The sequence below is a fragment of the Bacillus rossius genome, assembly GCF_032445375.1.
Source record: "Bacillus rossius redtenbacheri isolate Brsri chromosome 9 unlocalized genomic scaffold, Brsri_v3 Brsri_v3_scf9_2, whole genome shotgun sequence".
Taxonomy (NCBI): domain Eukaryota; kingdom Metazoa; phylum Arthropoda; class Insecta; order Phasmatodea; family Bacillidae; genus Bacillus; species Bacillus rossius.
The window spans coordinates 7,731,773-7,758,134 of NW_026962013.1; the positions used below are offsets into that span (position 1 = coordinate 7,731,773).

General features: G+C 37.0%; 1 protein-coding gene across 1 annotated transcript in view; it reads right to left on the minus strand.

Moving 5' to 3' along the window:
• Positions 1 to 4,262: 4,262 nt before the first annotated feature.
• Positions 4,263 to 26,362, minus strand: part of LOC134543271 (cullin-4A) — a 30,811-nt gene continuing 8,711 nt past the window's right edge. The window contains exons 4-13 of the mRNA XM_063388182.1: positions 25,781 to 25,969; positions 22,735 to 22,881; positions 21,028 to 21,407; positions 19,769 to 19,905; positions 18,025 to 18,189; positions 12,565 to 12,792; positions 11,607 to 11,714; positions 10,425 to 10,595; positions 9,423 to 9,575; positions 4,263 to 7,555 (exon numbers count right to left, since the gene is read on the minus strand). Of these exons, the coding sequence (XP_063244252.1) occupies positions 7,460 to 7,555; positions 9,423 to 9,575; positions 10,425 to 10,595; positions 11,607 to 11,714; positions 12,565 to 12,792; positions 18,025 to 18,189; positions 19,769 to 19,905; positions 21,028 to 21,407; positions 22,735 to 22,881; positions 25,781 to 25,969 (1,774 nt within the window). The 3' untranslated portion in view covers positions 4,263 to 7,459. The remainder of the gene's footprint in view (positions 7,556 to 9,422; positions 9,576 to 10,424; positions 10,596 to 11,606; positions 11,715 to 12,564; positions 12,793 to 18,024; positions 18,190 to 19,768; positions 19,906 to 21,027; positions 21,408 to 22,734; positions 22,882 to 25,780; positions 25,970 to 26,362) is intronic.

Sequence of the window (26,362 nt, forward strand, 5' to 3'; positions counted from 1 at the left end):
AAAAAAGGCTTCCCATCACGCTTATATGACAATGATCATCGTTTCGATCTCAGTTCTCTAGTTAAGTTGGCAAGTGTCCAAGTGGGGATAAAAAAAATCAATGGAAGGATGGCGGACGTGGATTCCCCGAGAGAAGGCACCGCCCTGGGTTCGCCAAGGTCACCCGCTAGAGGGGCGTCAAGGCCACGGCCTCCGTGGAATGTGGCTCCGGCCAGCGCCCGGTACCGCTAGCCCCCCACGTGTGTCAAGATGGCGACCACCAGCCCCCCTCCACTCCATACCGCGATCTCACTCACTCGCGGAAGAAACCACTTCTCAGTCGTCGTGTGTCTTTAATCCGGCAGTTCGGCGAAGGAGGGGGAAATCCCTGGTAGGATTAATACCGTGGGAAAACTTTTCACAGACGACAGAGCCAAACTCCCGATCGTGCATCTTTTTTTTTTTGTTCATTGTAAATAAATATGGTGGTGTTGATAAAAGGATACTAATGGTCAATTAGGTTAGGTTAGCTACAGTATAAATACTTTAAAACATTGTGGACGGTTGATTTGGTTAGGATAGCTACATTAAAGATACGGGAGGGAAAAAAAAAAGCGAGCATGAACTTCGGGTTTTGGCTCTCTCGTCTGTGAAAAGAAGGCTTCCCCTAATACCGTGAATGTAACAGAAGTCTACTGGAAAAGGAAATGTGTCCGTAAACACGGTGCTGCCATCTGTAGTCGTCTCAGAAAAGTCAATAATATGGCGAACCCACGCGAATCATCTGTACTTATTACTTTCGTGTAATATCGTCGAATTTACATAGTGCAATGGAATAAAAAAAACTTTTTAATAGGAAAATTATCCTTTAATACTTTGCGCTATAATTTATAGTGGAAAAAATTGTTGCCAACTTAAAAGTTAACACTGAATTGTACAAATAGCACAATTATCATACTGTCAAGAGACAACACATTGTTAGCCTAAGTTTATTCAATGTCACGAAAAAAAAAAATGTTTTATCTTAAATGCTCAATCAGCTCAATAAGGTTAAGGTTTGCTTGTAGGAAATGTTTACGGGCAGATTGCAGTTGATCAAGCAACAAATATACAAACATTTACTTAGTGCTATAATAGTGTTTCTTAAAATGTTCCAATTTTATATTAGTAATCTCATAGAAGTATAACTTCTAAGGTGTACGTAAGTACTCACTCCCTCTTTAGTATCTGAAATAAGTTATAACACATAAGTACATTCAATCTTTATTTCAAAAATTTGTAATGAACATGTAACATTTGTATAACTAAGCGACATGCCAACTATTCTGATTTGTTGATTGGGTAAATGGAGGGGGTGTGGGGGTAGAGAGAGAACAAATTGTGGTATCTTTGAATGATGTTTGTGGGATTACATTTACTTACCGAGGGCTCAGCCTGTTGAAACTTCACTTGTATAACTTTTTGATGCGCAACATCTTTGCACTCAGCACACAGCATTTGGTAGGAGTAATTTCGTGAATGCAACAGAAGTCCAGGAACGAAAATGTGCAAGAACTACGATGCTGCCAAGTGGCGGATGACGTAAACAAAAGTTAACAAATAAAAAGGATAACTTTATATTATTATTGGTTAATTGAATTTTTACAAGATGGTCAATATTTTAATACAATTCCTTATCTAAAATTAGCTCCAAAGCAGAGGTTAATTATTTTTTTATAGTAGCCGTTTGATTATATAGTTTAAAATTTTTCTCTGCAAATCACATGATTCAACAGTCCACGTCGCTGCTCCGGCAGTGAATTACTACGCGTGATTCGCGTTGGGAAATGTAGCGGAAAACATAATCTGCATATATTTATCACGTTCTGCATTATTTAACAGAATTATACGTTAAAGTCAGTGTCCAAGACTCAAGTTTCATATTACAAGTGTATTTGCAACATGAGTACACAAAAATTTGCTCGTTACCGAGTGTTGATGCTCAAAATCTCACAATTGTTTTTTTTTTAAATGTTTATGTTTAATCAGAAAGTGCGAAAATTACATATCTATTCTTTAATATGATTCATACAAAACTTTACAAGTAATGCGATATTCACAGATCACATTTAGTTGTGGGCACGGTAAAATTAAGTCTTTAGATTTTGGTTTTAAATTTTGTAATTTGAAAAGTTGTACATTAGGTAATAGGGAGAGGGCCCGATCTAAGCCCTTGGTTTCTTGCGATAGCTCTGATCAGAACTCTAGTCATGTCTATGCTGAAGAAAGAGAATTGAAAAAAAAGTGTGCGTATCTTAACTGACCATTTTTAAACAGCTATAAAAATTTTCCCACTGCAAACAGGAATTTTAAGTTTTACAAAATACACTAGAGAATAATCATAGCTGAGCATAAAGCGGAATTATCGGTGAAGGAGATACAGCTGATACACCATACAGAAAATACCACGCGAAAGCGTCGAGTGAATGTTACAACTGCAATATTGCCTGCAATGGTGGCCCTAGACTTTGCAGGACCCTGGACCACTTGCTGTTACAGGGGCATAACATTTTTAAGAGGGGCCTTACCAGGGGGCTTGATGGAGGTATGTAATATCCCCCCCCCCCCCCCCCCCCCCAGAAAATTAGAAAAATGAACTCTTTCAAAGAAAGTTATTTAAGCCAGTCAAGAACCTAAATTTTAAAAATGCTTTAGCTCATTTATCCCGAACATTTTTTGTAATCTATTCTAATAAATTATATTCAGGTTTGTTTTACAATTTCTTACGATCAAACTCCGGAAAAATTGTGTTATTACGTGAGGCCATAAAATCTAAGAAAGATTTTCTTATACAAAAATATAAATTTAAAAATGAATTCACCAGCACTTCAAATGGCTCGCTAGTACAATAATGTCCATGTTTCTAACCCAGTTCGCCCGACATTGGAGCCGTCCCTAAGTTGCCCGACGACGATTTAGATTGTTTGGCCTCACTTGCGCTAGTACACTGTACACTGTCAAAGTCACTTTCATGCCTGAAGGTATTTCCAGTGTTTACAACACGCATGTCTGAACAGGCTAAAATCCTTGTTTTACCAAAGCTTCTGGTAAACAGTTACAATTTAACGTAAATGTGTTGGGTTGGTGTAGTCTGTGAATATTTTGCTTTGGCCACAGTTCCCATCACAAACAACGGGGGGATTTACCAAGCATTTCTCAACTACACTTTACTTGAATAATCCAGCAGCTGGTAATGGTTACCCAATGTGCTTGCGTCCAACTTAGGTGTTCGTTGCAACGTCAACAGCCCGACTACCATTACTGACATGACACAGTTTTGGCAAATGGTCACAAGAATTCAGAATGGATGAACACTATGATGATCTTGTCTGTTGACATGCTGGATTGCAACATAAATACTGGCTAGACAGATTGTGCTAGTTGTTCTGAAAGAGCTGTGTATGAGGTTCTCAGCAGCTCTTGTTGAAATTTGTGCCCTTGAGTGGTGCTAAAATTCATAAAAATTACATAATTTAAATTTTTTTTTTTTTTACACGTATAACAATGTATTAAATAAAGAGCTGATAGGTGTCGAACACTATTGAGGGCTCCGCCTACCTGGGTACACATACAGTGAGAAAAGGTTCAGAAAAAAAAAAACCCATGCAATTTTAAAATTGTTAAAGATATCAAGAGTGGTGTGTGTTTATGAAAAGCATTAAGAATATGCTGAAGGCAAATGAGTAGTTCTGTTTCACCTTTTGTTTAACTGTATTTTTAGAAGAGCGCAAAAGAGTAAAAATGTGTTTTTTCTATCTCTCTCTCTTTTTTTCCCAAAATAATTTTTTAGGCATAAAGCAAACACCTCATACAGATTCTTGGAAGCACTCAAGGGACTCGCATTACACCTTTGTCTTCATTTCTTCGCCATATGATGTTACGGTCACCGCTCAAGTTTCACAGTTGTCCTGTGACGACGAGAAGACTGCGCGCCAGTCCAGAGGAGACACCGCGCTAGAAGCACCAGCGAGCGTCGGCCTTACCACCCCGCCTCGCCGACACAGACACACCCCTGGGTAGATAAGACGGGCCCCTTAAAGCGGGCTGCCCGGCTGAATGTGTGATGTCTGGAACCAACACTACTTTAGTGGGACTCAAAGGCCACATTGTTATTCTACTGCAAAATGGAAATAATGATAATGATGGTTTACTGCGCCTGTCTGTACCACCTTAAATGGCTGTACCAAAACCATATGAACTGTTTTCACAGTTCAGAAAATGCACTTTTAAATAAATGTGAAAGGTAGGTGTAAAAGTTTTTAATCTACATTATATATACTTAAAAAAAAACAAAAATAATATAAAAACTCAAGAGTTTTAGGATTAAATGTTTTCCATGGAAACTCTGCATGCATTTCGGTGGAAAATCTCTGTTTCTTTTTAATGGTAAAAGCCAAACTATAAATGCTATTGACTGAATCTAAGACTAAATAACACTTAATTAACTTAATTAAGACTTAATTAATTTAGAGTAAACAATAAACGGTATCACATACATGATGCCTAAAGAACTAGACTACATTATAAAATTGATCAGTTTTTAACAATTTAAAACTATGTATTGCAAAAACAAATTTATATTTGTGTATGAAAAATGTGCTTGGTTAATTTTCCGATAAAAAAATAAAAACTAAGAAATGCCAACACTGCAGGATAGAAAACATTTTACGTAGAGCCTATAATTGTATGCCATTAATGACAACTTGATTGTAACATCTGAAATATTAGATGGTTTAGTATTGGCTTCGACATAACATGTGTAATGGTATCAACTTACCATATAAACACAACAAAACACAAAAACTAACCAGTAAACTTATTTCCATAAAAATTTATAAATCATAACACAAAAATAAAAATTATTTCTAGAAAAAAATTGCTTTGTATTAAAAAGGTTTCATTGTATATGTACATAATAAAAGAGAGAAAAAAATTTCCCACTCAAGATTGATATAATATCCATTGTGTAGATAGATTGGTAGGCAACCGAAAAATTATTTTATTGCACAGCTGGGCGGGATAAAAAATTTATGGCTAGGAAAAATTACATTAAAAAAAAAATTCAAAGAGGGAAATGGTGTGGGATGGGTAATCATAATCATCTGTGTTACAAATTTCAAAAATGTCCATATTATTTTCAAGGAAAAATATCCTTTTTAATTGTGTAGGCCAAAACCTAGTGGTTATACAATTATAGAGGCAGCTATTTTTCAAAGACTGTAATATACCACAAAATAAGGTTAACATTAAAACAAAAAGCCTAATTTGCGAAATAGTGATTAAATTAGCTCATATTTACACATTTAACTTAAAATATTCATTTTTTTTATATAGATATTTACGATGCCCACATACTCATCCGTACATATTATAAACATATTAACAATGAATTTACTCTTGATTCTAAAACTTTTATTTACGTTTACAATAGTTATGTTGTTTTCAAAGTGCAAGTCACTATGTATAAAGTCTCATAAATAAATGCAGCAAGTAAGCTACTGATGTGCGAATATGGTGGCAGACTTATCACAACTATTGATTAAAACATCCTTTCAATTGCTGTGTTCACATTAAGTCCATAGCACAACAGTTCCTGTGTTTTCGTTTACGTAGTCCATGGTCGAACACAATTTTGTTTATTTTTTTCAGATACCATTAAGTAGTATATGATACGAAAACATTCAAATAACAGTTTATCACGCTATTAATGTGTTTAAAATCTGTATTTTCAACTGCGGATGAGATTTTTTTCTGCTACCATTTCACGGCGGTAGTAAAATAACTGATTATATTTGGTTATGTTTAAAATGCTGCATAAAGTGCTTGTTTAAGATTGTGCCTGTGAATATTTTTTTGCATCAAATATTTTTTTACTGCTAAAAATGGTGTGTTTTTCGATCACGTGTCGATTAGGTTTGAGTGCAGTGCTTTTTTTTGACAATAGTTTGTTAACAAGTTTGGAAAATGCAAAATGGACATGTATACTACTACAATAAATTTTGGAATAAGGGAAAAGTAATTTCCTGACAAGACATTTTGGGAAATACACATTCCCAGTTTTTCCCAAAACATTCTGAAATGACCGGGATCCCGCCCAGCTATAGTTCATTATTCTCTTAAGGAGATTTCGGCTAAGTAAACTGGTGTAAACTGAATCTGGTATAAGCAGGGTAGCAAAAAGCAAAAAAAACTAGAAGATGCAAGATGCTTGTGTTGATAAAAAAAAATACAGAATGCTTTAGCATCATGCCAGTTTCAGTTTCCTCAAAATGTATTCTGTAAAACTATGTACGTATCTGAACAGAAAACACTTAACGAATATCAAAGGAATATTAGCCCACACACAATATAATGCAATTTGATTACAAAAAATAAATAAAAAAGACTTTAACATTAACGAACACAGGCCAGGACACGTGTAGAAGCAATTTCAATTTTTCTCACTATAAATTTTTTTTAACCAGTTAGGTTTGACAAATAGTCATCATCCTTTCGCTTTAAAAATAAATAAATCAGAGAAAAATAAATTTAAAAAACTAACTAAAATTTGTAACAAATAGTTAAACAGATTAGGTAGTAACCAAAACATAGAAGACTGAAGGTAAACTTCAAGGCAGAATTTTTACACATCACGACTATGCACAGAGGGCTAAAGTGATGGGACTCCTGAGATTATGGTGAGTTCTGGAACACTTGGTGCAAAAATTCACAACTAAGATATATATTGAACCTGAAACGCTTGCAACCACCACGTTACCAAATAAAAAAAACTAGAAGTGAGAAACTTTCTTCACATATGGATAACCAGATACTGCAAACAGAACAGGGAACGACAAATATTTTGACCACTAACTTGTTCTTTTAAAAAAAATCTTTAAAACACTTTCCAATGTTAAAAAACCACACAACATATTAAATTTAAAGTTGTTAAATAACTTTCCACATGCTAAAAACAGTGATAGCTGATTGTCTATGTACATGTTAAAGCAGACACAGATCTAAATAAGACACACATGGTATGTTTCAAAATACAGGAAGATACATGAAAAAAAAATATATTTACACAACTCTGAACATAATCATGCTAACAACAAATTCTATAATTATAGCAACCACAGAACTTGAAACGTAATATCCAATCTTTAGGTACAATAGTTATAATTCATTCTAATTTTAAATAATTGAAATTTTATACCAATGTCAATAACATTAAAACAAAGTACCTGATATTATGTTGTTGTTAACAGTTAAACCAGATACAATTTCACCTATGAAAATCTTTGTTTTGCAGAAGAAAAAAAAAACTTACTCGAAAACACAGCTATCTACAAAATTGAACAACAAAAGTATCTTCGCAAGAAGCATTATAAATCAATAATTTCTGACCTACTGTAGTTCTTTTGCTTCATAAGGTTATTAAGAATTCAAACAGATTTACTGATTATGCAACATAATTGTACTGATTGGAATCGTCCTTGTCCCGATCCATGTAATCCCTCTCAATCAGCGATTCAATGCGCTTCTTCAAATCAGATGGCTGTAAAAAAATAAATAAAAATAAATTGCTACATAAAACAATTAAATTCACTTCAATTACCTCATTTTGATGATGAAAATATAAACTTAATTTCTAAAATCTTTAGTTTAGGATATTAATTAAAAACCTAAAAATATTATGTATGTACTAAGGAAAAAAAAACTATTTTGTTTTTATGTATGGATTTTTCAAAGTAAAGTACATAACAGCAGTCTATAGCTGATACCATACAGAAATGGCTAAAGACCTACAAAGAAACATCACAAGGGAATGTATAAGTATAATATTTTGGTCTTTTAATATTGCATATTGATTTTTGATTAATATCAATAGTACTAAAATAGTAAGACAGTGAAAAATAGGGAATTTTTAATGTGAAAATATTTTGGCAACAGAAATAATCTTAAAACACACCATAATTTTTTTTCACTGCTTATAAAGTTATGTAGGTTTAGTAGTTCCAATAACATCAATTTGAGTTTTTTTATATATTAATATTCATGCACATTATTTTATAAATAAAAACCATATTAACTTAACTTGTCAAAGTATAAAACCATAAAATCTTAGCTTTAGACATTGAATTAAAAAAAAAATACCTGACTTTTTTTTTTCATATTTATAATTTTCTCGTGAACTAAGAAAAATTAAAGACGAATATTGAATATTTTAGTTGCAGTTTTTTCAATTTAACTCTCAACAATGTATGTAGTATGGTTTTATGAACACATTTTAAATGTCACTACAAATTTTTTTTTTTTGTACCATGTGTTTCAATTTTTAATGATGATTAAGACAGAATCCACCAGTTTAATAACAAAATTTGCCTGTTTTATAACACCATAAAATTTTGACTACCAACTGAGTATTAAGTAAAAATAAAATAAAATTGAAACTAAGTTAATAATTACATTGCAACACTCAAATACTATGCTTTATTCAAAAATAAATTACTACCAACAAAATTATAATAATTATAATAATACTTTGTTACCAGTTCATACACTATTACAATTAAATTAGTTCTCCTATTTTATTGCTACAGTAATGCATTGATGTATCATAAATAGGGATGGGATAGTAGAATCCTCGAATCCACCGATCTCTAGCATTTGAAAGATTTGGAATTCACTGAAAAATATTTTAAGAAAAAAATTTGAGTAAAAATAGTAAATTAAAAAATTCAACATTGGGAAACGTTAACTAGGCTTATTAATATTTATTTTTGTACTTATTCTAATACTGTTCCCCAATATATTACTCTTTTAATATGTATGTATTAAGTAAATGAAATACATATCATGCACTCATCTGGAAAACTTAAGTGTTGCAACAAATATAAATATTTAGGTTGCCATATTAAAGGACCCCAAAATATGATGAAGCGCACAATTTGCGGAAACGACAGAATTCAGCTGTTTTTAAAGTTTTTCCCAAATTTTCTCAATTATTATTTTGTTTTGGAATAAATAAAGTCTGGCGGAGAACACAGCTATTTATGCGAGTTGATCGACGCCATTTCCGAAAATGTCACGTGAAAGGTCAAAGATCTTTAACACAGGAAACAAAATTTCAATAACTAAATATTTTGATGTATCTCGATATTTTTGGTTTTTTTTTTACTCCAGAGCCCATTGATTTTATTTAAGAATGCCACAAATGTGTATATTAATGAAACTAAATTCACACCTTTTTCACTTTCTTAGGGATGGAATTTCATAATTATACGTAGTCTACGTCACTCTTCGGCCCATAAACCATCTTTACGCCAAAAATCACGTCGGTCCGTCGCTGCGTGAAAACAGACGTACACGCTTTCGCATTTATAATATTGGTAGGGGATTCACTCGCCTCGCTGCGGACTTACCTTAACAGGAAATTTAAGCTGGTTGTAGAGCTCGCTGATCAGCAGGTTGTGGGACAGAGACTTCCTCATCTTCATGATACGGACAATTGTGGCATCGATCTGGTACTGCCTGTCCTGGTACACCCTCTCCTCGGTAGCCTTCTGCTCCTCCGTCTGGAACGGCAAATGCACACAAGTGGCTTCAAACTGTGCGCTCGGAGTCAACTTCTATGAACTTAGAGCAAGTGGGCCTGTGCTAATATTCGAAACTCTAAATATCGAAACTAAAATATATATAAATTTTTTGACTTGATAAACGTCTTAAAAATCGACGAACGCTGGCTGCACACACGAAAAATTGTCACGTTCCGCCTGAGCCGAGCGTGCAAGAACCGGCCAACCACCGTGCAAGAAAATCTTCTATAATATCAAACAGTTCAAGGCGGGCTTTTTAACTAATTGTTCGTGATTATATTTAACCAAATTATTTAAATTAAATTTACAAAAACTGTAAATAATATTTGAAAATTAAAAAGTATGCAATTTTCCATCATGTTTTCTTATGACGTTACAGGTTATCACGTAAAATTATCTTCCGTAAACCGACTTTAGACAACCTCCTTTTTTTTTAAAATATAAATTTGATTTAGCTTACAGTACTTACACTTTGAAATAACATATACACAATTTTCAATTGTATTCTAATGCCAAATGTAGTGCAGCTGTTTTTACATATATGTATAAGAATTTGTAACCACCAAAGTGAAATATCTATTGCTATTGCACCAATTCATATATAAGTATTTGAAAACTATGACCTTCAAAATAGAGGGGGAGAAAGAGAAAGAGAGAAAGAGAGAAAGAGAGAGAAGCAGCATTCTTTTTATCCTGTGAAAATTTCGTGGCATTGTTCGCACGCATCGTAAAAATTCTCTCAATTTTTTTTCATAACTTGCACAAAGGAGGCATGACCACGAAAACAAATCCTATTAATCTCTTTACGAAACAATGCGGACGACGTACCGTTTCTTTCATCTGTATCTGGTTTATCTTGATCCTGAACAGCTTGTTCGTGAACTCCTTGTTGAACAGGAACTTGTCCGAGTCGGCCACGTCTCGCCCGCGAGGAGTTTTCTGGAGCACCCTGGCTTTGCCGCAAGCCAGCGACTGCAGAGTCCGTCTCAGTTCGTCATCCTGCACAGAGAACATTTTACTAATTAGAACTGTTACATTATCAACCTTGCCACTTTACTTTTTACTTTACCACTAAATTAGAAAATCACAACAGAATTTATACCTATAAATTATAATTAACTAAACATGTATAAAAATATTTAAAAGCATAAAAAAATTATAAAAGATAGATATAAGCAAAATTAATAATAAAAAAAAAGCAACAGACAAAACCGAAGATGCATGTAAATTAAGTGTAGTTCACATTTTTTTGAATCAAAACAAGATTGACAAATTTTGTTTTTGTTCACTTACCAGTTAACACAAGATCAAAATAAAATTTACGCATGAGCAATGTTGTCACCTGCAAGATACATTAAAAAAACTCAAAGATGATTGTGAAAAGTTTGAAATGTTTCATTCCTGTGTTGGCGAAAGCCAGGGGAAAAAAAAAAAAAAAAAACATCGCTACAGAATGAATGAGGTCAAAAAATGATGCTTATGAAGAAGAAATGTTTGGGGCTTCGAAGTAGAGACTACTGATTGAACTCTGGATGAAAATTGATTTTGAGGTTTGCCGAGATAACATGTTAGGTAATAATTCAAACGTAATTTTCACTCCACATGCTATGGTGCACTCATGGTCCAAGTGCTGTAGCAAAAAAAATATCAGGTTAACAAAACTAAAAAATGGAGGGGGGGGGGGGGAAGATGCTTTGTGGAGGACTGCATTCACTTGAACTTTTAATTTTAATTCAGACAAACTAAGTAGCAGTAAGTCACAATTGTACCTTAAAAGACTTTACTAAGAATCCTAACAACTACATACAATCACAAGTACATTCGATGGAAATAACTGTTAAAAAATATTGAATACATCCACATTATTAGACAGAGCACTAACATTTTAGTTTCTTAAAGTAGGAATACAATCTCTCATCTTAACATAGCCATGTGCAAAGCACCTTGATGTTACCAAGTATGAATGCTACTTGATCTTATCATTACCAGCACAAGATGACAGAAACTTACCTCGATGTTTGTAATTGCTTTCAGCAGGGCAAACGTCAACTCGTCAGACTCGTTAAATGGCAGGAGCACTAAAGCTTGGAACAATGACACCATCAGCTCCTTTTTACCCTGGAAATAAATAATTAATTAATTAAATACGAAACTCAATTCAAGTAATATAGGACCAGCTACCAACCGAGAGCAATCCTAGACTGAAATTATCAAACTATATTTTCACCTGCACGTAAATCACTTACTTATGAGTTCTAAAAGGACTCTTTCTCTGATAAAATGCATAACCTTTATGCCACAAATATACATTCTATTCTTTCTCTTTACTTATCACTAATTAGGTGTAAATTAGAATATTGTTAATAAATATGATAGTGATAAAAATGAATATTCAAAATAAAATATATAAAATCATTAGACATTTTCATGAAGCTAACTTACCTACTCTAGCTGACCGCCATAAATACCTTGATGCAATATATATTAAAAATTGTTATAACTCAAATATAAACTGTAAGTGTATTCTTGATAATACTCGTATTAGAGTACCACAATTTAATAGCAGATGAACATCTACTCTACGTACCTACTATAAAATGAACATTATCATCTTTAGACTTATCTCTAGTTTCAATAAACTTGATAAGCTGTGTAACATACTAAAAAATTATTATTATTTTATTTAACTTTACCTTTGTGTTTGTTTTGTGTATTTTTTTTTGTTCTGTATATATCCATTGTCCACTTATGTGGTTTCTGTATGTGAGTAGTGCCTACGTTTATGTTGAGACATGCTTGTGTGTGTGTAGGGGGTTGTGTGCCTGCCTGCCTGCCAGACAGTCCTGGTAGGTCTTGCTTACCTTGCGTAATTCTGACATGCTAGTGGTGCCTGGTCTCATTACGTGACCGTAATGTCTGTTTTGTGCCCATCACTAAAGAGTGCAAGTGTGACGGGAATGACGCTCACGTTCGGGAAGGACGCCTTGAGCACGCAGTGGCCCAGCGTGGGCTGCCACTGCAGCTTGCGACCGCTGTGCTTGTCCAGGTAGAAGCGCGTGAAGATGTCCTGGTAGCGCACCATCTCCGCGGGCAGCGTCACGTCCATGGCCGGGTACGACGGCCAGTAGCCCATCGTCAGGATGTTCACCGTCAGGTCGATGCTGGACAGCTCCGGGTGCCGGGTGTGGCTTGCGTGCTGCGGACACCAGACACGACGCGTTAGACGCCACCGCCGCCCCAGCAGCCTCGCGGCAAACCGACAGCCAGGCCAGCAGTCAAACTAACTCTTTCCAAAGACTTGGTCAGGGACGTAGCCGGGGGAAGGTACACGAGATCCGGACCCTTCCCTTCATGATATATATATATATATTTATTAAAAAAAAAAAAAAAAAAAAAAAACACACAAACACACACCCACAACATGCAAAGACAAAATAAGGTTACTGAGAGATTATTTTGAAACGATTATTGTAATCCTTAGTGGGCTACAATAATGTGTTTCCTCCCCATTACAGCCCTACATGCCTCGTATGCAGAAACGGCAGGAATTGTGTTCCAAGAAGTCCGCATTAAATACCGGTTTGCTCACCGGCACACATTTCACGGAATATTGTGCACGTGTCATTCGGGTAAAATACAGTAAATTCCCTGACCAAACCTTTTTTTCCCAGACTATTTCCAGATTTTTCCAGGAAATTCAAAATTTCCTGAATATTCAGGTTTTCACTGATACTGAATCCACTGTAGAAAAAGAGGGAACATTAGACAAAAAAATATTATGATTTACATTCTAAATTCTGATCATATTTTTTGTTAAAAATGTTTGTCACAAACCAGAAATTCATATACATCCAACTGAACTTTGATCCGTCTCGCACCGAGCCCTCTTGGGTGAGAGCCAGGTATCCTGTAGAGAAGGTCGAGCTGGTCTTGTGGCAGGATTCGCAGTTGGCTGGTGAAGGCGAATAGCTAGTGGGGTGAGGGATGGGACTAAACTATTCATTGAAAAATGCCGGTATTTTACACGGAACTTTTATTAACCTGAATGTCCAAACAGTTCAATTGGTCGCCTGCGTCGGCTTTCACTACATACACAGAATTTATACACAGTACACCCTATCGTCAAGAAAGGGGGGGGGGGGGGGGACGACAAATTCCCTAGGCCGAGATAGGTCCTCGGATGACCCGACTCGCGAAGGAGGGGTGCGAGCAGCAGAAAACGGATAGCCAGTCGTTCTGCTGCTCCCCCTATGATCGTCCTATGGCCAGTGGGCGGAATCCAGCCTCACTGGCCGTCGGGCCGATCAACTGACTTCAGGTGGATGACCTCGCCTTTATATAGGGAGAAATGCGCGGGAACGAAGAAAAAGAAGGGAGGGGCGAACTAACTCCTCTTTGGAAGGGATGAGATGCGCGATCATGAATCTCGCCGACATTTCCCTGCCCTGGTGGTGGAAGTATAAACTACAGTGAAACCTCGTTAATATTATCCCGCTTATTACGAATGACTCGTTAATATTACCTATTACTATTTCCCCGTGAAATATGCCCATTAAACACAATGAAGATTTGTTTGGTTAATACGAAATTCTCGTTATTATGTATAGCGAACAATAACAATTCCCGTCCGTATAAACAAACAGTCATGTTTACCGTTTAATACGAACCAAAGATTACCACAAAGATACGGCCCCGCCTGAGTGTCCGAAGTGTGTTTTTAACTCTATGTTTTCAAAATCACTCGTTCGTGTGTTCGATATGTTCAGAAATCACTCGCGTTTGTACAATATTCGATATATCGAACTTCACGTGGGATGGTATTTACGTTCGATTTTGTACTTCCTTTGTATACATGAATCTGTGCCGGACCAATAAAAACAAAATATATGTTACGCCTAACGTGTTTAATATTTGTGTACGTTGTAATGAAAGTTTAAGTGAATTATCTCGTGAGAATTTTATTAAACTTTAGAATTTGTACGTACACACATAAAATGGAGGCAAAACGTAAACGCAAGGAAATTGCATTGAAGACGAAAATTAAGATAATAAATTCAGTTCGTCAGGGTGAAAAAACGAAAACAGAACTTTCTGAAGAGTTTGGTATATCAAAATCAACCTTAAGTACAATTCTAAAGCAAGCAGATAAAATAGAAGAAGCGGTCAGGAAAGGTAGTAATCAAACTAAGAAAAGGATGCGCGTCGGTAAACATTCCGAATTAGAGGCCAAACTGCTGGAGTGGTTTCATCAAATGCGCGCCGCCAGAGTTCCAATTTCCGGGCCTATTATCCAAGAAAAGGCTGATCAGCTGGCACTGCAACTCAGAATTGACGATTTCCATTGCAGCAACGGATGGCTTCAACGCTTCAAAGATAGGCATAATTTGGCCACAAAATCCATTTGTGGCGAATCTGCAGCTGTCGACCAAACAGCAACGAGTGACTGGCTTCAGTCAGTACAGTCCATCGTAAGTAAATTTGCACCACAAGATGTGTTTAATATGGATGAAACAGGGCTTTTTTACAATCTGTTGCCCAATAAAACTCTAACCGTAAAAGGTGAAAACTGCCATGGCGGTAAACACAGTAAAGTTCGTCTTACAGTTTTACTATGTTGTAATCAAGATGGCAGTACTAAACTTCGACCCTTGGTTATTGGCAAGTCTGCCAAGCCAAGATGTTTCAAAGATGTTGCAGCAAAAAACCTGCCAGTAGATTACGAGGCAAACAGTAAGGCTTGGGTCACCACAAAAATTTTCCAGTTGTGGTTGTTAAAATTGGACAGGAAAATGGCGACTCTAAATCGCAAAATTTTGTTATTGTTGGACAACTGTGCTGCACATACTGCTCATGGTATGAAGTTGGAAAACATTACCTTACTCTTCTTGCTACCAAATACAACAAGTGTGACACAACCACTCGACCAAGGTATAATACAGTGCTTGAAAAGAAACTACAGACAGCGCTTGGTGAAATACCTTATCAGGCAGTGTGAAAAAGGAAAGACTGAGCTTCCTAGATGGTCAGTTTTGGATGCTATCCGCAGTATAGCCATGTCGTGGGACAGCATCAGCCAAAAGACAATTGTGCATTGCTTTGCAAAAAGTGGTTTTGGCCAGCAAACTGTTGAAGAACCTGACTGTGATCAACCTTTAGAGGATTGGCAAGAGTTAAAAGAACATGTGCAAGTTGATAATGACTTCAATGAGTTTGTTCATATTGATGACAGTGTGTACACCAGTGCAAGATTAACTGCAGAAGATCTTGTTGGTTCACGAGGATTACAGGAAACACCAACGGCTGACGCTGTACAGTCACTTTGTGAGGGTGGTACAAGTCAGGATAATGATGGTGATGACGACAATGGTGAGGTAGTGCATAAACTTCCAAGCAAAAGTGATACAATCAGTGCTTTGCGTACACTGGAAAATGTACTTGCTGCAAGTGATGTGCCAATTGACTTGATTGCAGGATTTGAGAAGATATGTTCTGCTGTAAATGATATTTACAGAGATAAGTGTGTCCAGAAAAAAATTAATGATTTTTTTAAACCTATGTAAATATATCTTGCATACTTTGCATAAGAATTGCTATACACTCAACAGCAATTAACTGTACGGTAAATGTTAATCATTTTTGTCAAAACTTTGGAAGCAAATTAAATAAGAATACATACATACGTATATGTATACTAATTATCAGTCTGTTATAGTATATTTTATTAAAACTATTAAAATTGCTTCTAAGTGTATTTTGTTAGTGTGCATGTCAATATCTGGCTTCTATTACAATAATAATATTCCACATTTTTAGTGCTCTGACATGTAGGAATTCAATATTTCTTATCGAGTTCTTATTCTACCTATTGGCTCAAGAACCTCATTAATATGAACCTCGTTATTACAAACTGAAATATTTTACTCCCCTTCAGGTTTGTATTAATGAGGTTTCACTGTAGATATTAATAATTAAAAAGAAAAGATAAATGTGGCATACATAATTATATGTACATACATATAAATTCAATCCTATGTATTAAAAAGTATTTAAACTTGCTTTCACAACTTAATTAGTTAAATTTATACTTTTATAAAATATAAATACAGTTGGTAGTTCGCTGGTCACAAGATGGTGTCCCAATGTACATGTTTAGCTGTGGCAAGAGAAAAATATATATTTGTTTACATAACTCGTCCATATTTACAAATATATTCTGAAGTAAATAAATATGTGTGGTTATAGCAACGTAAAATATAAAGGGCGACGATGGTTGGTTGTTTTAATGAATTATTCTATTGTTCGTCGCTTTGTTTATAACCTATGACGTCGCACAGATTCGTCGCCGCATATTACGTGAGTAGGCCTATTGCCGAAATACCATTTTCCCTGAATTGCTTCTGAGCTTACTAAAACTTGTTTTGGGTTTAATTAACGTGATATTTAATATAGGAAGGGCGGGCAAGCGTCAACTTGGTGAAGCAGTTTTACTGAAAAATGATCTTGGTTGGGAATATTTGTCACTCAAAATATTTATTAAAATGTAGCGTTTGCAATGTGAAAACACATTTAAAGACTGTTATTTTATGGGAGTGATTGTATTTAACGACACAGATTTTAATTCACACTTACCATCCTCAGACCTGGGATCCAAAAAATTTCAAAGTCCCAAACCCACTTGGCGAGGCCTCCATACCTGCCAGGTTCACAGAAGGTTGTCTCTATTTTCTATTTCAGACTCGAAAAATTTCGAAAGTACCAGATTCCTAGGCGGGGCCCCGATCGCCGGGACCTGATACTGGAGTCTTGGGGTCCGAAAATTCTTCCGTAACATCGTCAAACGTGGTCAACCCCATTTCTGAAATGTTCTGGGAGGGACAATACGGCAGCGGCGAGGTGAAAAAGAGACTTCAACCTTTGAATATATATACTGTATAGAAGTCGCCAGCCCAGGTTAAAATTTCTAATACGGTTTTGAGGTAGTTGGTTAATTCACCGCCGCAATCGCCACCATCTCTAGGGCATCGACTTGTGGTGGTCCCTAGCTGACAAGTGTCGAACTCTTCAAACCCCCTTTCCCCACCCTCCCTCAAACATGCGTTGTCCTCCACCCACCCTCTACCCCACCTCTCATCCCTACAGTTTTGTGATGCACAAACTCCCGTTGAACGACCTTGAGCTGCAGTGAATGTTGGGTGGGGGGTGCGGGGGAATGACAGCGGGCGACAGTGCTGCGCTCAAACGTGTAAATAACAACCTAAGACGATACAGGGCGTTAACGGCAGCGCACTGCAGCGGTGAAGTTCCCAAGCTGCTCATCATACGCTCCTGAAAAACGTAGAGTAAATCCTATCCACTCGCGACTTCTATGCAGCATGTATATTCAAAGCTTCAACTGAGTCACGTTCCGAACGACGGCTCCTACGCCCACCTGCTTGAAGGCTATGTTGATGTCCTTGCTGAGCTCCATGTCCTTGAACATGCCCTCCAGCTTGGAGGTGAAGCCCCCGCCACACTCCTGCTTCAGCTTGGACAGCATGCTCTTCTCGGCGTCCACGCTCGCGGACTTGCCCACCAGCAGCCGCTTGGCCAGGTCCTGCCGGCAGACACGTCCCTCAGCCCTCAGCCGCGCTCCGAAACTCAACTATCCTGCGCTTGATTCAACATTACAAAACCAAAATTTGAGTTATTTATGAATTACCGATAGATAGGGACAAGATCGTACGGTGAATTGCGATAAAACCGGAACCACACCGAAAAGCACGTCAAAACACAGCATGACTAGAGACCTGTAAAATTCACAATTTCAAATCCCTAAAGGATAGACTCCATGATCCTCTATGCACTCGTGCAAATTACATCTGTTGGTTGGTTACCGACTCGTAATACCTGTTGACTGGAATGATCGTGATTCGCTAATTCTTCTGTTAAAGATTTTTCATTGGCCCAGAGTCCTTCATATAAACTGTGGCCCAATCACTGAAGCTGAATAATGTCAAAAGTATTTGGACTCTATCCTATCGCGAAATGAATCCGCGAATTTTACAGGTCTCTGCGTATGACATTATGCAGTACTGAACCACATGTTATATCATGGAACCAAGTAATATCTTAATTAAAATCCTAACAAAAAGTAAGTTTTTAATGTTTGAAATCAAAGGAGTGTCCTTTCCGAACACAAAATTGTACCAAAGTGCAATGATCAGAAAAATTAATACTAATTTTTTTTATTTCTCTTATTGAATCACTTTTAAACCACAAATGCTCGCTTATTTATTTGTATTGTTCGGAATGTATCTATTTTAGATCAATTAATTTATAACAAATTATTTTATCGTAAAAATGCAGGTTATAAATTGTACCACTATTTTATTAGATAAAGTATCATAAAAAAGCTTTTATAGAAATAAAACCATAAAATCTTGTCGCTGCTGATAAATACAGCAAGCAAGATGCGTTTGTGAAAATTTTAAATTTAATAATATAATATAATATAAAATAAAAATTTATGAGGCCAAGATTACTTCAGAAATTTCGATTAGATTTCTTTGCAACATAGTATAATCATGCTTTTTTAATGCAGTAAACTTCCAATAATCTGACGCCTGGGACTTGCTGGCGCTGGATTACCAAAAATGCAGGGGATAAACTGACAATTTACCCCTTTATTGATAAACGCTAAGTTGTACAGCAAATATATTTGCAAGAAAGTGTTCGGCTGTAAATATTGTTCAGCACAAACATAAGGATGAACATTTGAACATCAACACAGGCTAAAACTAGAAGCCTTTGATCAATCTGAGCAATCCTGTGGTGTGCATACTGCAGAAGAGGTTTTTGACCTTAGCTAAAAAATTATAGGTTTTTAGCTTAAGTTAGCTTAGTTGGCTTAAGTCAGTGTCAGGCTTTCCGGATCGTTGGATTACGGACTATCATAAATCTACTGTATATAAAAAAATGATTTGCAATTACAATTCATTTCAATACAATTTCGTTTTTTTTAAATTTTACTTTATTTGCATAAAGTATGAAGTAAGTGTATCACTGTATGATTAAAATTGATTAAAAAAAAATATTATTCATGAATAATTTGAAATTAAATTCATAACACGGGATCATTTGAAACTGAACTGTTTTTCCTTGCACCTGATGTATACTGACAAGTTCAGACTCACTTTTTTGTAGAATGCCTCAAACACATCCTTCCCATGAATGAAGCGGAACAGAACCATTATCTTATCCAACAATTTTTCTAATTCCTCTTCCGTGGACTCTTTGTTTCCTGCCCGGAGTTTCAAGTCGACAAACTTTGCTGCAAAAAATAAAATAAAAGCAAAATAAGTCATGTCATGATTTTTTTTTTTTTAATTAACACCAAAGCAATGTTACCATAAAGTTTTCTTGGTCAATCAATGTGCTAATTCAAAATAGAATGGCACTGTGAAATAGTTTTAATTTTTAAATGTGTAAGTTAAAAGTATCTAATAAAAGTTATTTGCAAAACACAGAAAAAACTAACAAATCACTCAAGACTTAGCTATGAACAGCAATCTAACACACAAAACACATAAAATAAATTTTGATGTTAACAAGCTAGAACTTTATAGGCAGTGAATTCCAATTAAGGTATTCTGTCCGGATTAAAATCAGGTCGAAGTAATACATAAAGACGGTCGTGAATATGTTTCCTGTACCAATTCTGTACTGCCTTCATGACACAACATAATTTTTACACTAGTTTTATTACATACTAGCTAATGCCCGACATGAATTGCAATGCCTCAATCAATTTTTTTTGTAATTAGTTTATAGAAGGTACACATATACAAAGCATCACTCTATTTCTCTCCTAATTTTCTATTTCTCTATATATATCTCTGTATATCTCTTTATCTATATACCTATATCTATATCTCTATATATGTCACTCTATAGCAATTAAAATAAGAAATCTATGTTTTTAGGTTTTTACCTATCCGTATTTTTATCTATCTTTTTACCTGTCACAGTGTGAAGCAAGTATATAAAAACATGCATGTTTTCGAATGCAACACTGTGTCAAAATTCCAAAGCAATCAGTGAGGAATAGGGGCATGCATATTTCGCGAAAAGATTCAGAGACCAGCTGAAAGTTAAGACACTGTAACATCGTCTGTGATTCGTGATTGGGTGAAATTCTTTCAGGTGCATGACGATTGCCAAAACACCAATCAAAGTAATTCGTTGCGGAAGCAAATGCTTCCCGAGAGGCTCGGTTCAAACAAGGCAACTACTTCTGTCGAAGATGGCCGCCAATCACAAGGGAGGAACCGCTGCTGCCGGTATACCTTGTTGCAGTTGTCTGCCCCTAGTGAGGAACTTTCAGAGATTTAATATTGTGAACAAACAAACATTTACAATTTTTATTTAGAGTTCACGGGTGTGTCCCTCCTACCTATGAGCTCCGCGGGCGTGTTGACGCGGAGGTTGATGAAGTGCTCGAACGCCTCCTTCAGACTGTTGGCGAACTTCTTGTTGTTCTGGAAGCACCTCTGGACGATGTGGTCGTTGGTGTCCTTGAAGTCGAGCAGCTCCTGCACCATGGTGCGGTCCTTCTCCGGGTCGATCACGATGGTGCGGCCCGTGCGCTTGATGTGGGCGTTGAAGCTGGCGCACAGCTCCGCCACGCCGTTCTGCACGCGGCTCGCCAGGCCGTACAGCAGCGTCAGGTCAGCGATGCGGTTCTCGTCCAGCAGCGCGTCGAGGCCCTTCTGCAGGATGTTGGTGAGGTGGTCTGCCACCAGCTTCTCCTCCACCGCGCTGACGAGCGGGCGCCTGCGGGGCCGGGAGCAACCGCGCTGGATCCACAACGCCACTGTCCGCCGCCGTCACTACCGCCTTTCAATATACATACTGTATAGAAGTCGCGAGTGGATAGGATTTACTCTACGTTTTTCAGGAGCGTATGATGAGCAGCTCGGGAACCTCACCGCTGCAGTGCGCTGTCCGTAACGCCCCGCATCGTCTTAGGTTGTTATTTACACGCTAGAGAGCGCAGCACTGTCGCCCGCTGTCATTCCCCCGCACCCCCCAGCCTTTCATTCACTGCGCTCAGGGTCGTTCAACGGGAGGGGGAAGGGGTGTTTGAAGAGTTGGACACTTGTCCGCTAAGGGACCACCACGAGTTGATGCCCCTGGAGATGTGTGGCGATTGCGGCGTTGTGAATTAACCAACTACCTCAAAACCGTATTAGAAATTTTAACCTGGGCTGGCGACTTCTATACAGTATATATATTCAAAGCTACCGCTTCCACAGTCAGTGGCGAGATCCTACCGTTTCATTCCTAGCCCAAATTCTTTTCAAAAGAATAAACCAGCGAGAACTTGTGGTTTGAAAGCGATCCACAGCAAAACAAATCAAATTAATTTTTTCCGTTCCATGCACTTTGGTACAATTTTTTTTCGTCTGGAAATACTGACACGATATGAATTACAAAAATTAAAAAAATTAATTTTTTTTATGATTTTATTTAATTTTTTGGTTAAATTCTACTTAATTACACGATAAAACGTGCATTTCGGTGCTGTACAATACATCAACTTGCTTTTCGGTGTTATTTTGTTTGGATCGAGATTCACCATATAGTCTTGTTCCTAGCAGTAGCGGAACTCATTCTTGAATTGCAGTGTGCACTTAAACGGGCATTTATCTCTTTCCATTGCATAGTTTCTGTCAAAAATTTCTGTCCCTGTTTTGGTGAGCACTGTTTGCCAGATCTACACCAGAGAGCAGAATCTATTTTTTAGACAGCTTTGTAATTCAGCGGAATTTTTTTTTAAAAAACTTATCTGAGGTATAAATAGTTGGCTTGGTTTAAGCAAATTCGAGCATCAAGCGAACCTATCAGTGGACTTTTTTAACACTAACAAGCGCTAAATTAAAATTTCCTGCTTAAACCGGTTTTTTTTTCTCTCCCTTTTGCTGTATGTACTGAGTTGCCGTTTTGCCTGAGGCAGGTATCGAACAAAGGTCCGCGATTGATAAAAACGACTTAATACGAGAAACAGGTAAAAAAAATTTTAAAATAATTTTAGGATTTTTTTTTCTTCCAAAATTTTTTCGGGAGGCTAAACCTGTCTTTGACGACGGCAGGGGCTCACCTGGTCTGCTTGTCCAAGTAGTGGAGCAGTCTGTCGTTCTCCTCCTGCAGTCTCTTGTCGACGTGCGCCAGGTACTCCGGCACGTCCAGCTCCTGCATCAGGCGCTGGCTCTCCGACGCGTACATCATCTTGGTGGCCATCAGGAACCTGTGCAGCACGCCGTGCTCTCTCTGTCTATTCCCCGCGCGTCGAACCACAACCGCTCACCCGCCAGGCACATTGTGCAGCGCGCCGTGCTCTCGCTGTTCCACGCGCGTCAAACCACAACCGCTCACCCATCAGGCACATTGTGCAGCACGCCGTGCTCTCTCCGTCTGTTCCCCGCGCGTCGAACCACAACCGCTCACCCATCAGGCACATTGTGCAGCGCGCCGTGCTCTCGCTGTTCCACGCGCGTCGAACCACAACCGCTCACCCGCCAGGCACATTGTGCAGCACGCCGTGCTCTCGCTGTTCCACGCGCGTCGAACCACAACCGCTCACCCGCCAGGCACATTATTACTAGTCACAAAAAAAAAATTATTTATCAAATCCTGTGTGTTTGTTGAAAAAATGGCAAAATTATTTGAACTTGCTGATCAAGATTTCACATTTATTGGAATTTTCGTAAGTTTTTTTTTATTGTTTTCTTCATTTCCTATTTCAGGGTTGCTACAGGTATAGAAAACAGAGAAAATAAAGAAAATTCAGGGAAGTTAAATTTGTTAAGAAAATATCTGGAAATGTCAGGGAAATCTACTCTTTTTTTTTTTGTAATTTAGCAAAATTAAACCAAAAATATAATTTTTGCCAATGTGCCTCAAAAACTGCTCAAACTTTTACTAATTATGAAATTTCTTTGATTTTTCCTTTTCCTATAACCCTGGTCTTTTTACTGTAATCACCGGAGGGGGTGGGAGGGTGTTGATTTCCAGATGCTTACATACAAGTATGTTATCCTTTGTTCAATAGCTTTAGATGAATCTATAGAAATTGTATATAAAAACACATGTATCCATCTAAAATTGCGTTAATTTTGCCAAGGTGGCACATTTGAAGGCACGTACGTCTTTTCCCTCCAAAAAGGCGACACCGAGTGAGCCGCGGGATGGACCCCAAATGGACATAGTTATGCAAAAAGGAACCAACCCACATGAAACCTATTCTGAGTATTTTGAAGTTAAAGTTAATCATAAATTGTAATTCTCGTATTGATAACATAATGTGGGTATAATTTTAATGGTCTAGTATAAATACTGATATAATAATAGCAACGACGGTACGATCAACCTTGTACTACTTTAATTTATTTTAAAATAAAATATAACAAAATTGTGGGTTGGTTCCTTTTTGCATAACTACGTCCAAATTGCAACGAGATCCGACACATTCCCCCTGACGTTTGCAGCTTCTCCAGACACCTGGATCGACAAGTTCCCCCTGGCCACCACCCCCACACACAAGATTATCCCGCGGCTCACTCGGTGTCGCTTTTTTTGGAAGGGAAAAGACGTAGTATGTGCCTTCAAATGTGCCACCTTGGCAAAATTAATGCAATTTTAGATGGATACATGTGTTTGTATAAACAATTTCTATAGATTCATCTAAAGCTATTGAACAAAGGCTTAACATACTTGTATGTAAGCATCTGGAAATTAATCCCCCTCCCCGTGTTCACAGTAAAAAGACCAGGGTTATAGGAAAAGGAAAAATCAAAGAAATTTCATAATTAGTAAACGTTTGAGCAGTTTTTGAGGCGCATTAGCGAAATTAATATTTTTGTTTTTAAAAAAAAAAAAAAAGATTTCCCTGACATTTCCAGGTATTTTAACAATTTTAATTTCCCTGAATTTTCTCTATTTTCTCTGTTTTCTATACGTGTAGCAACCCTGAAAAAGGAAATGAAGAAAACAATAAAAAAAACTTACGAAAATTCCAATAAATGTGAAATCCTATTCAGCAGTTCAAATAATTTTGCCCTTTTTCAACAAACACACAGTATTTGATAAATTAATTTTTTTTGTGATTAGTAATAATAAGAATAAATTTCTAAGTTCAACAGGAAACTTATTTACCGAGTTTAAATGTAATTAAAAATAAAAATATAAACCCCAATACCTAATTATGAATTTTCCTGGAATTCTAAGAAACCGGATAATTTCTTGATTATCATCTTAGCCCCATTCAATTTTCTAAAGCAGGGATCTCTAAATCCACTTGAATTTTGTTGGAAAATAAATAAGAGACTCATATATAAATAAAAATAATAGCTTAGTGTGAAAGGACTAAGATTATTACAAATAAAATACACACTGCAAAATTGTTGTTTCTGGAGCTAATTCCTGCCAATCTCAAGGAACTAAGTCCTCCACTAACCAACCGTAGGTGATTTTCCGTGAGCCACCAAACATATCTCTCGAGAGCTACTGGCAAAGCATTTCTCATACTTAGTTTGCAGTGTGCATTTAAATGGGTGTTTACTCTCTTATTCCAATGCGATGATTTCTGCCCTTAGCGCTGTCTCAGTTTCTGTGTTATCTGTGGCCCTTTATATGCTCCACAGAGCTCTAAAGTTTCAGACACAACTTTTTAATGTAATGTAATTTTAAAAAAAATTATATGAAACATTGCGTTTTGCAAAAAATTAAATTTGGACTGAGAATTTCAGAATTTTGTTTTCCTGTTGTATTTCATTAACATTATAATCTGATAACATTCATGCTTTATTTCTAAGATGTATCATTAAAACATGGTATCCACGGTTTCTGCCATTTTTTTTTTTCTCTATTGAGAACGTAACATAATTTGATGGAATTCCTTATTATTAATAGTGAAACTTGCAAATAGTTTTTCCTGTGAAATAATAGGTGTTTAGCATAGAAATATTTTTCTCTCAGAATGACAACTGTAATAATACTGTTAATAGATACTAAGAAATCAACACATAATAAAATCAAACACCAAAACTTATAGTCAGTGACGATGTACTTAAACAAGATTATTATTGTTAACGAGCCGGGTATGTATGAATGTGGCAACGCTGCACTCAGACGACCGGCGTGCACACCTGTGCTCGAAGGCGTCCGTGTAGATCCCGAGGTCCGACAGCATCCGGAGCAGCGACTTGAGCAGCGTGCGGTCCACGGCGTCTCCCTGCCGCTCCTTCTCTATCAGCATCAGCAGGCCGTCCACGGTGCGCGTCTCCACCGTCTCGTTGAGGCGCACGTAGATCCGGAACAGGTTCAGGCCAGTGTCCCTGGGAAGACACAACACGCTGGTCGTAACCACACGTAACTTAGAAACACACAACTTAGAACAGTCATAACTTAGAAATCTCGAAAAAAATCCACGTAACTTAGAACTGTCATAAGCTAGAATGATCATAACTTAGAAACATGCAACGCAGAACCACACAACTTAGAAACGCCGTAACGTAGAAAATCATAACTTAGAAATATGTAACTTAGAAACACGCAACGCAGAACAACAAAACTTAAAAACATCATAAAGTAGAAAGTCATAACTTAGAACTATCACAACTTAGAAACACACAACTTAGAACAGGCATAACTTATAAGATTCTATGTTGTGTGTTTCTAAGTTATGCGTTTCTAAGTTGTGACAGCACCCCCCTCGCCACCACCACGGT